This window comes from Cibotium barometz, chromosome 4 (genome assembly GCF_041138505.1).
Source record: "Cibotium barometz isolate CiBa-2024 chromosome 4, ASM4113850v1, whole genome shotgun sequence".
In the NCBI taxonomy this organism is placed as follows: Eukaryota; Viridiplantae; Streptophyta; class Polypodiopsida; order Cyatheales; family Cibotiaceae; genus Cibotium; species Cibotium barometz.
The window spans coordinates 30,026,431-30,038,182 of NC_141049.1; the positions used below are offsets into that span (position 1 = coordinate 30,026,431).

Here is an 11,752-nt window from a genome sequence, read left to right on the forward strand (position 1 = left end):
GATTAATTAAAGTTTGCGAGCAATTTTGACATATACATATATATATATATATGTGTGTATATATATATATATATATGTGTGTGTATATATATATATACATATATATATATAAAGGTTCTTAAACCTTAGAGCCCTAACGAGTTTATTTACATGCGCAAATAAGGAATATATTTTGAAATCATGCGAAAGCGACGCCATCTTTCTTCTTTTCTTTACTCTTTGGCTTCTTCTAAATCTTCTAAATCTTACGTGGAAGAGTCGCTAGGTTGGCCACGTGAGCTTCCCAAGAGCTCCCAAACGCTCAACGAGTTGCACATAGCCACGACAACGACGAGCATATAAACCCTAGCCTAGAGAGATACTACCAACAAAAGCTATTAACAACATAGACTAGAGAGAGGGTGAGCCGATTACTATGATAGTCACACTACACTCTGTATGTCGAGAAGCCTAATAAAAGAATGAACCAACTACTATCACACTACAAACTATTGAGTGCATTATTATCCAATCAAGTTGGTAGTCGCTCTAAGATATTATATAAGAGAGGCGATTGATAGTGTGGGCTAGACAAGGCAATTAGTTTTTCATCTATCGCTATGAGATATTATAGAAGAGGGCCGATTAACAATGTGTGCTAGACGAGACAATTAGTTTTTCATCTATTGCTAAGAGATATTTTAAAGAGGGGTGATTAACAATGTGTGCTAGTAGACAAGACGATTACCAATTTTTTATTTTTATTTTTTATGTTGCCCCCTTATCAAACCTTGTGGCACCAATTTTTTATTTTTATTTTTTTATGTTGACCCCCTTTTTGCGACACATGGTAGCCAATTTTAAAATTGGTATATATAAAAATCAAGGTTCTTAAACCTTACTAAGAGCTTATTTACACGAGCAAGGAAACAATATATTTTAAAATCATGTGAAAGTGAACATCTTTCTTCTTCCTTTCTTTAATCTTTTGCTTCTATATCTTACGTGGAGGTTGCCACATGGAAGTTGCTAGGTTGGGCACATGAGCCTCCCAAGCTCTCCTAGATGTTCAATGAGTTGCAAAAAGCCATGTCAACAAGTGTATAAACCCTAGCCTAGAGAAACGCTACCAAAAACTATTAACATAGCCTCTAGAGAGAGGGTGAGCCGATTATTGAGTCACTCTCTATCAAGAAGCATAGACAAAGTGAGCTAGCTACAATCACACTACAATCGCTATGAGATTATAGAGGAGGGAAGACTAACAATGTTCTAGACGAGGCGATATCCAATTTTTTATTTTTTATTTTCTTGTTCCCCCCTTATCAAACCATGTGGCACGTGATAACCCTCCACCATAAATATGGATTGTACAATAACAAATGTACCTCTACCTAGAGGTCGTGTCCTCCATTGCACTAGAGTGGCTATGTGTACACATAGCAACCAACAACCAACAACGAGATGCACTATCATTTGCATGTTGAAAATTCAACCGTACTCGATCAATGTCCAAATAAGGGATTTGAAAATGGACAAGCTATCAATGTTCACAAAAAACATTTTCAAACAAAAAACATTTGCAAGTCTGGTAGATCTTACAAGTTTTTTTTCACCAAGGTTGCAAACTTTCTTGCTGAATTATAGCTATTATGTATATAATTTTGAAGATTTTAAAAATTAGTATTTGAATATTCCCAAGTAAAAATCATAAATTTTGTAATTTCATTGCAACTGTGGGTTTTAAATGAACACTACAACAAATGTGTACCTTTAAAAAGGACCCACCGAGAAAATAATTATTGTTCATAAACAAAACACTGCAATGACGACAAGAATCCCACCAAAGTCACAAATGATGGTAGTTGTTCTCACAAAATATTAAAGGAATCATGATGATAAAAATAATGTTCATAATAATTACAGATATACATCGATCCTTAATGTCTCTCTATTAATCTATCTACCTTCTCTTAGAGTTGCCACGTGGTAGCTCCCAAGCTCCATCACACTTCAAAGATATAGCTACTAGCAATGTTGGGGATAAGGGTGGAAGAGGCAAATGCAACAACGGCAATAATAGAGTTCTCTTAGAGTTGCCACATGGTAGCTCCCAAGCTCCATCGCACTTCAAAGATATAGCTACTAGCAATGTTGGGTAAGGGTGGAAGAGGCAGATGCAACAAGAGCAATAAAAGGACAAACAAATCACAATTATTTTTAGATATTCAAGTTCATCTCTAGATAGAGTTCTTAGCTCAGTTGTTAGCAATGTGGGTAAGGGTGACAGGACACAAGTTGAGGAGAGTGAGCAAAGGGTACACAATAATAAGGAGCCTTGAGACACGCAACACGCAACAAACATGGAGTAAAGGAGCCTTGCTTACGGGCCATTTCAACTTGGCATTGGAAGAGAGCCGAGCAAGCCGAGCAATCCTAGGTTGCCCAAAATGTATAGCACCGACACCATCTCAAGAAAAATGTGCACTCTTGGCAAAGGTGTTGAATGAGGTATATGTAACAAAAGATCTAAAAGATTCGATTATAGAAAAACTATGATGCCAATGGACGACGTATCAATCTCATTTCTCCAAAATGAGATGAAGATGCAACGTTAGGTCTTTAACGTCGCACAATGGAAGAAAATATGCGTCACATCTCAAATTTCATTTTACCATGTCCTGACTAGGTAATTAACATAACATATTATAATTGAAAGAAAACAAAAGCTTAGACAGATGTTAATAGTAGTACGGCATGAGCTGTAATTTACAAAATGTAATATGGAAGATATGTTATAATCATGTAATTTACAAAATGTAACGTAAGACATGTTATTATCATGTCTTATATGGAAGATATGTTATTATCATGATGCAAGACATGTTATTATCATGTAACATATAAGACATGCTATTATCATGCTGTAATTTTACCAAACGTTAAATATGTAATATTAAGATAACTCAAATCGCATGAAATTGGAACCATGGACGTTAAATATGTAAAATAAGACATGCTATTATCATGCTGTAATTTTACCAAACGTTAAATATGTAATATTAAGATAACTCAAATCGCATGAAATTGGAACCATGGACGTTAAATATGTAAAATTAAAATTATTATCATTCTGTGATCTTACCAGACGTTAGATATGTAAAATTAAAATAACCGAAATCGCATGAAATTGGAACCACGGCGTAAGACCAATTACTGAAACCGCATGAAATTGGAACCATGGCATGATATTGCGTAAGACCAATTTATTTATTGCTGAGTAATAACGCTTTCCCTGCATATGAAAGTTGCAGACTGATGGAACGTACTGTTAGAAATCGCATGAATTTGCATTTACCCGCACGAAAGATTCACATGCGATTGCATAATCGCATGAAATGGAGATGACGGAAATCGCATGAAATTAAATTGCGTGAGCCAATTAATTTATCATCGGGTATAAGATTTTTTTTGCATGTGAAAGCTACTGAAATCGCATGAGATTGCGTGCGAACAGTTACTTTATATAGAGTATCGGATACCAAGTATCGCAAGCCCAGAGGATACAAGGCTAAGCCTCTCATCAACCCACCCAACTTGTTGACTCAGCCCCATTGGAGCGCTCCACCAGCCTGACGCGCATCATCATGACTCAGCTCCCCCAGCCCGTCGAGCACATCATATATTCACCTTGCAAATGCAAGGTTAATAATACAGCAAGGTCGCCCCGCATTAACCTTGCAAGGTCTCCACCGCCACATCGAGTGTATTATAAGGCATCTATCTTGCACGTCTCACCCATCACTTGCCCTCGTACCCAGCCCAACTTAACAGCCTACTAGACTCAAGTATTCTCGGCCTAACTCCACGGCCTAAACAAGGATTTCCCTTCCATCCATGAACTGGTAGCCCAACGACATCTCAGCCCATCAACAACACAACTCACCAATCGATCGTTTCAGTCCCATTTCCACATTCCCACCAATCTCACCATCAAGACAAGGAGGGCTACCCCAAGAAACTCAACATCACAAGACCTCCCTTACACCTCATTCCCATAGATGAGATTACACAGAGCACGCCAACATTCCCAAGGTGCAGGCTAACATAACCACAAGGCTGCATGCCTCCCTTACACCTCATACCCATAGAAAGATTTCTCACAGCACACCAGCTTTCCCAAGGTGCAGGCTAACTAACATACCCGCAAAGCACCATGCAAACTGCAAGGTAACATACATACCCCCAAAGCACCATGCAGAGACTCATAGGTAAAGACTGACAACTAATAGAACGTAACGCTAGAAGACAGATCAGGCTTACGAAAGTCGCGAAGGGTCGTAGACTAACTCATAGATTAAGATTAAAGCTTAACCGTACATTAAATCCTAAACGTTTACGCGTTTACCCAAAAAAAACTGTTACAAAGAACTTTTATAAAAAGAAAGCATGCACACCGATTTTTTTGAAGTGCATTAATAGGATGTTTGTTGTTAGTGCTAAAATGCAAAAAAGCAAAAAAGCATGACCGAGGTCCGAAAGTTCATAAAATGCAAAAAGCATGACCGAAAGTTCATAAATAGGGCTTCTTTGACAAAAAGTGACGGGGACGCGTCACGTGATTTCGTACACCGTAGGGGTCAGATAGGACATGGTCTACCTCATCAAAGTAATACCATATTACTTATTTATATATATATTATATGTGCGCGCTAACACCCGAACGCCCGCCCAAGTCTCCCGCAGGACACCAGCCGCCTTAAGCGATCCTAATTCCAAAAAAGAAAAAAAAAAACAAATTATCAGTTCAACCAAAAAAACCAAAAACCGTCGGATCTACTTTAAAGAAACAAAATAAAATAAAACAACCCGCCCTTTAAAATAGTCCACCCCATATAAACAAAATTAAAACACAGATCAGATTACTACCCAAAATAAACAAAATCGAAAGTTCGGAAAAAACAAAAATCAAGATTTACCGTTACAAAAAACAATGGCTTGGATGGCTTGGTCCTAACTTGCTCATGTGCTAAGACAACATGAAAATTTAATGAAAGAGCTGGGAAAGCAATCGAGCCGTCCCAACAAATATATGCACGGTTTTAAATGCACGATTTTTTTTACTACTCTAACCTTCAATTTCAAGGCCATATGCTACAAGCCATTATTAAACATCTCGAAGAATTAACTCCGACAAAACTCAAGCATTTCGCCCTCTAAAAGCTGTCAGTAACCTCGAACAAAATCGTTCCACGCAATGTACAGAATCACGACGGTCAAAATTAAGCTAATTGCGAAATCACAAAAAGTAAGCTAAATGTGACCTTAACTTTCGTTTTTTGGTATTGCGAATGCTGCATGCGACATTAATTGCCAAGAATATAGTTCAGTTTTAGTTTAGTGTTCGGAATGATGCATGCGAAGTTAATTCTTACTTGGAGCAGTCCTGGGTGGTGGAGAAGGAGTAGGGGAAAGCCACCCCGCAGTTACGCGGGAGAGTAGAGACGGAGGAACCGATGGTCTTGACTTGGCCCGCGGATGCCTCTAAGCATTTGCAGATGGCCTGGCGGGCAGGCTGGGAACTAGCGAGGCTGTTCAGGGTGTGCACGCCGGTGCAGCAGGAAGAGCCGGAGGTGGGCATGGGAGTACCCTTGGTAAGGTAACTCAGACAAGGAGCAAGGGCCGAGGCCACCTGCCCACAAGATACTTGAGCGTCCGCGCCGCCTTCCCACCTGCCCACCAGCAGCAGGACAACCAGAAACAAGGCCTTGTAGTAGAAAGCGGCAAGCGAAGCCATCGCGCGCTCTGTTCTTATCAACCCTCAAGCAAGCTACACACACTTGATATGGGGACTCTTTTACTACTAGCTTCTTCAACGGACCGCTAATTTCCAATGCGTCCCTTATATAGAGCCCAAACCTCCCCCCTCCATAACGCCTGAGCCTGGAAGATGTCACCGACTCAGACCTTTTTTTCCTCCACCCATTTACTCTTCCCCGCGGTGCCTTACTGCCTCTACCTGCTACCACCTTGCCGTAGTATGTGACCTCTCAACAGCAGGTACGTAACACCGCCCACACTTCGAAGTGATTCAAAGCCTGGTGACCGCCCAGTGCGACGTGATTTGGTGCTGCCGAGTGTCCGGACTCGCCTTGCACTCCCACCTACCCCCCTTCAATGAAGGCACTCACGAGTCACGGGCAAAAAAATAATAGTAGCATTGATTTACGGGATACCTGCAAGTTGCAACACGTCAACATATAAAGCTTTTCAAATTTCTCTATGTCTTTTTCTTTATATGTACTATATAAAAAGTACCTATAAAAGTATCACGTGAATATAATAATTATTTGCTCGACAAAAGAAAAACAAAAGTAACCAATCAAAATAAAGATAATTCTCATAAAGTTACCGGCTTCTACCTCTAAAAATTAAAGAAATATCGGAATTATAAACAACATCAAAAGAACACATTTCTCCCTTGAGAAAAAAGGACAATCCCAAATTTTAACCTCAACTAAAAAAAAATACACACAAACCAGGTTCTTCAAGCACTTCACCTAATGAGCTATGCGAGGTGGGGGAGATCAAGCACTTCACCTAATCAGCTATGCGAGGTGGGGGAGATCCTCAGGACTAAGTGCCACAAGGTCTTAAAGACCCTTGTCAGGTGATATCAATGGATGGCATTGATCAAAATCGCGATGCCTTTTCTGGACCGTCTGATAAAGTAAACTAGGGTCAGTAAACTAGGGCCAATAAACTAGGGGTAAAAAACATGGCTTGAAACCACATGGTTTTGTTGCTTGAAGGTATAGTGTAGTGGTAAGATGTTTCCAATGGTGACCCAAGGTCCCAAGTTCAATTCCTCTTTCATTTTGCTCCAAAATTTTCTAAGTCCCAAACCCAAATTCACCCTCATTCCATGATGTAAACTAGGAAGTAAACTATGTCCGCTCAGTAAACTAGAAAGTAAACTATGTCCGCTCAGTAAACTAGAAAGTAAACTATAAAGTAAACTAGGATCGCTTAGTAAACTAGGAAGTAAACTATGCTCGTTCAGTAAACTAGGAAGTAAACTATGATCGCTTAGTAACCTAGTTTACTGGCCCTAGTTTACTTTATCCGACGGCCCAAAAAAGGTATCGCGGTTTTTGATCAATGCCATCCATTGATATCACCTGAGAAGGGTCTTTAAGACCCCGTGGCACTTAGTCCTAAGGGGGGGAGATAGCAGAGCAGTAAGGGCTCTAACAATCACAATTATCCACCTCATGCAATCAATCATATATGCCTCACAATCTCAAAACATTGAAAAAGCTACTCACACCATTGCATACACACATTGCTCTCCCACACATCATCCAATTGAACCTTGCAAGGTACCCAAGCCCAAAATAATTTATTATAAAATTTTTTGAGATGAATAGACTATTTTGAGTGTGAATAGCTCAACTAAAGATGAACAAAGTTTAATTTCTTCAATCGAGGACTAGAAATTAAGTAGAGTCACAATATCAAGAGAAATACAATGGGGAATGTATCATTTTCTATTTACCTTTCTTCTGCTAATCCTAAAAGTTATATCATGTAAATAATCTCCATGCATTACGACAATATGCTAACGAACATCTACCAAGCTGTAAAGTGTCCTCACCCATTGATTACTTCCATATGTCCATTTTGCTTCTCCAATTCCAAGTGAACTCAAAATTTGTGTGGGATGATGCACCATTAACTTTAACAGGGATCCATATGTCCATTTTGCTTCTCCAATTCCAAGTGAACTCAAAATTTGTGTGGGATGATGCACCATTAACTTTAACAGGGATCCACCCTACCTTTTTTTTCATTCATCTTTCGTACACAAATCATAACTATAGTGTTGAATGACCAAAGAGGTATTGAAAGAGTAAACATGAAATGATAACCTTACATCTAAAAACAACTTATTTATGTAATGCCAATGTAACCACCAGAATCTCCTAGTAGAGCATCCATTTCTAGTGTTTGAACAAGTGAACATTACTTTACTTTAGTGAGGGTCAACATGAGAAAACATAGAGATAAATAGATGTAGAGGAACAAACCAACTTTATAAGTGAACATTAATTTACTTTGATGAGGGTGAAGATGAGAAAACATAGAAATAGATACATGTAGAGGAACAAACCATCGTAAGGAAAATCTTAAGGCAACCATTTTTAAAGCTCTTAAAAATATCAAAGATGCTAAAATGTCATGTCACATCTTGTGTTTCAAGCTATCAAAAAACCAAAATATCTAGTAAGGCCCACCTTAGAGGTTATAATGAAGGGGCTAAAAGCAACTCCAACCTTCCATAATCATGCTGCATGGAGGGAGCCACATAAAGAAACTTGTAGAAGACCTTATTAATATGGTAGTCTTGTTATGAAACAAAAGCTCACCTAGAGTTGCAAATGCTTCAAATGTCCTTGTTAAGCTTCATATTAGTTGCTCCTCCTCCACCAGATTAGAAGCAAACACATCTATAAATGAGAAAACTTCATGATGTAAGAAGCAATTTTATCTTGAATTGATTATTGCATTGTGTGTTAACATGTTGCATTGATGCTTAAAGACCATGGTCCACTTGATTGCTTAAACCCAAGGACTCTTCCTTTCCATTTGGTGATCATTTCCTTTATCACAAAATTTATGTGGATCGGTTCCACTTTGTTGCATGTAGACCCAAGAATCTTTCTTCAAAGATTGAGTGACCCATTGACTATGTGCATCTCTAAATTATGCACACAAAGCTCTAAAATAGAATCTCTTGGATGTCTACTAATAGGAAAAAGTAGCCATGGAAGCAACACAAAGTGTAGAGAAAATTGTAAGTAAGAGCAGAAGAAAAAAGAAGGCAAGAATGCAACAAAAGAGTGAAAATTTGTAATGAATAGCATAGGAAAAGAGGGCAAGAATGCAAAGCATTTGCGTTATTATGAAAGAGGGTTAAAGTGCAAAAGTGTGAAGGGTGTACTTTGAAATTAGTGATGTTCTAGGGGAAAAGAGAAGAATTTTGGGAAAACAAATTGAATCTTTTAGTTGTCTCCAATTCATGTGATAAATATGACATGTAGAGGGAGTAGAGGGGGCCTAAAACATAGCCTACACATGTAGGGGCTAGTTGTAGGACTAGGTGGTCTATTAGTGGGCCAAGGGGGGCTAAAACATAACCTACAATGTTGTACTCCACTATCTCTCCTATAGGTCCACCTCAAATCCTTCCTCCTTATTTTCTTATCTCTACTTACATCATGCTAACCCCCAAAAAATGCAAAAATTCAAAAATGATTCACGCCATGAAAAAGGTCGTGGTTTTTGTCATGAGAGAAAAAGATGTGATTTTTATCTTCTAACATTGCTTATTAACCTTTACTAATATTAACTACCTTTCCAAAGGCTTCAAACAATAGAAAAATAAAAAATGATGACACCATGGAAATCTAAGTTTTCCACTTCATGGAAACCAACCAAACAAACTGCGCAAAAATGGGATTCATATCATAATGATCCGTACTTACTATTTGAGCACAAACACAATGTTACATTCATGGTTAGTCCACTGTGAAAAACAAAATGTTTCCATATATGCATTAATGAGTTGAGAACCATGAAAAAATGTATGCTTGTTCACGATGAAAAACAAAGTTTTTTAAGCCATGAAAAACCACCCCTTTTTTTAACCACAAAAAAACACTTTTGATTTTTCATACCACCCAAGAAGATACACACATAGAATTTTGTAGGCGGTCCCTAGGAGGGTGATGGGTCGCCCACCACTATTAAATCTCCAATTTGCCACCACCCTCCTTGGAAATCAAATGGATCATGCTTTTTGTAGTACCTTGCACCATTTCATTGAGCATTATGTGATAGGGTAGTATGAAATGGTACCCCATCTCAATGGCTACTACAATATTCATTTTCTACCTCATCATTTTGCTTATTGACAAGTTTCTAAATTGGAACCTCCTGGCAAGGCATTTAACTTCAACAAAGGGCCAACACTCAAGCAAGAAGAATGAGTTGTGCTCCAACAAAAGTGAAGATAAAGGCAACACTAAGAGTCAAGCTAACCTATGTGAAGATAAGCTTTTCTAAAGCCTCCTTGCCACTTTGTGGTACTTTGTGATGGATCTATGTGATCATTTGTGATAGCCAGTGTGGCGAAATCTTTGTAGTGAATCTATGTGATGTAATAGTCTCTTTGAACGATTGTTCAATTTAGAAATGCCAAAATTGGTTAAAACAAAACAATTGTATCGCCGTGAAAAAATTGCACTGTGAAAATAGAGTATCTATACAATGAAACAGTCATGTGCAACTCAATATGTCAATCTAGGAAACATACCAATATCTGTTATTAACAATTATGATTCTCAACCCCTCTCGCATATAAAGAACAAGCCTCATCACTACCGAGATCTTAGAAATTGCAAGCATGGCTACCACCCTACTATTTTAAGGCTAACTTCTCAATTTACTTTTTTAATAGGATGGATCCCAAGAGAGTGACTTTGATTACGAGTCTCCTTGAAAGAGGAAATGACCAAAACAAGGAGAAAAAGGTTAAAACAAAGGAGCCTCAATATCTCAATAGAAGACACACTTGGGTTCATACATTAACCAAGTGGCTTGATACATCATGTAGAAGGATGTGGATACCCCAAAAGAAAACTTCACCTCCAATACCACTAATAAGAATACCTCTTATTCTTAGAGGAACCAGATGTTACGACACATTCGTAGAGAGTGAGGTTACAGAAATATGTGGATATGTACACAACTTTTAAAGAACTATGTCATCCAAGGCACCAAAACAAGTAAGGTCACTTGGTTAGAGATGACCTCGTTAGATGGCAACAAGGTCAAAATCATGATAAAGGACAATGATATCCAGAGAGCCATGCATTTTCCCCCACCAACCAAGACACAAGGTCAAGAAAAAGGATTTATCCTTTTGCAGATATGTTGAACCTTGTAATATACTGAAGGAGAAGAAAAACAAATAGGATATAATATGGGAATATGAAGGATCCTACATTGAAAAGAAAGCTTACTGAGCCTTGTCTCCACAATCATGGACATGTTTAATTAGGTTGACTTACATTAGCATAGAAAGTGTGTCTGGGACAACAAGACAACTAGGCTTACTATAGGAGATGACTAGCTACCTCCAAGTCCATCAAAGCAAATTAGTGAATCTATACATGCTCACCGTGTGCAAGTCATATTAGTTACATTCCTTTACCTAGAACATCAGTGAATGTTGAACCACTAGCTCCTTGGAAGCACTATAAGAACCAAGTGCTTTATTGCCACCACATAAGAGATTCTAACAAGACTAGAAAAAGAGCATGTACAAAAGAAGATGCCCCCAGAAGCCAAGTCTATCGAAGCAAAATGCTAGCCCTATAAGAAGAAGAAGAGAAGGATGCGAAAGTTGGTATTTTTGAAGATATACCACTATCTCCCCCTTCTGCCTTAGTGTAGGAATACGGGATAGAGGCAACCACAATAGTTGACCAACAAACTGGCCTACAATAGATTACCTTATCATAAGAACAAGAAATAATTGGTAAACAACAAGAGGCAAAATAAAGCAAGGATACAAAAATAGTGCCAAATGAATGTTTACAATATCTAATGTAGCCACAAATCTGGACATACTTGTGCTTGTAAGTGTGCCCATGCCTTTCCCCCATAAATAGAGAGTATGCTAGCTATAATGGCCATGGATGTATCT

General features: G+C 38.4%; 1 protein-coding gene across 1 annotated transcript; it reads right to left on the minus strand.

Moving 5' to 3' along the window:
- Positions 1-4,521: 4,521 nt before the first annotated feature.
- On the minus strand, positions 4,522-5,884 carry LOC147639148 (non-specific lipid-transfer protein 1-like). Its single transcript, XM_086787750.1, has 2 exons — positions 5,415-5,884; positions 4,522-4,748 (listed from the first exon to the last, which is right to left on the minus strand). Exons 1-2 carry the CDS (start codon positions 5,774-5,776, stop codon positions 4,739-4,741), a joined length of 372 nt encoding a protein of 123 aa, XP_086643876.1. The 5' UTR covers positions 5,777-5,884; the 3' UTR covers positions 4,522-4,738.
- Positions 5,885-11,752: the final 5,868 nt, after the last annotated feature.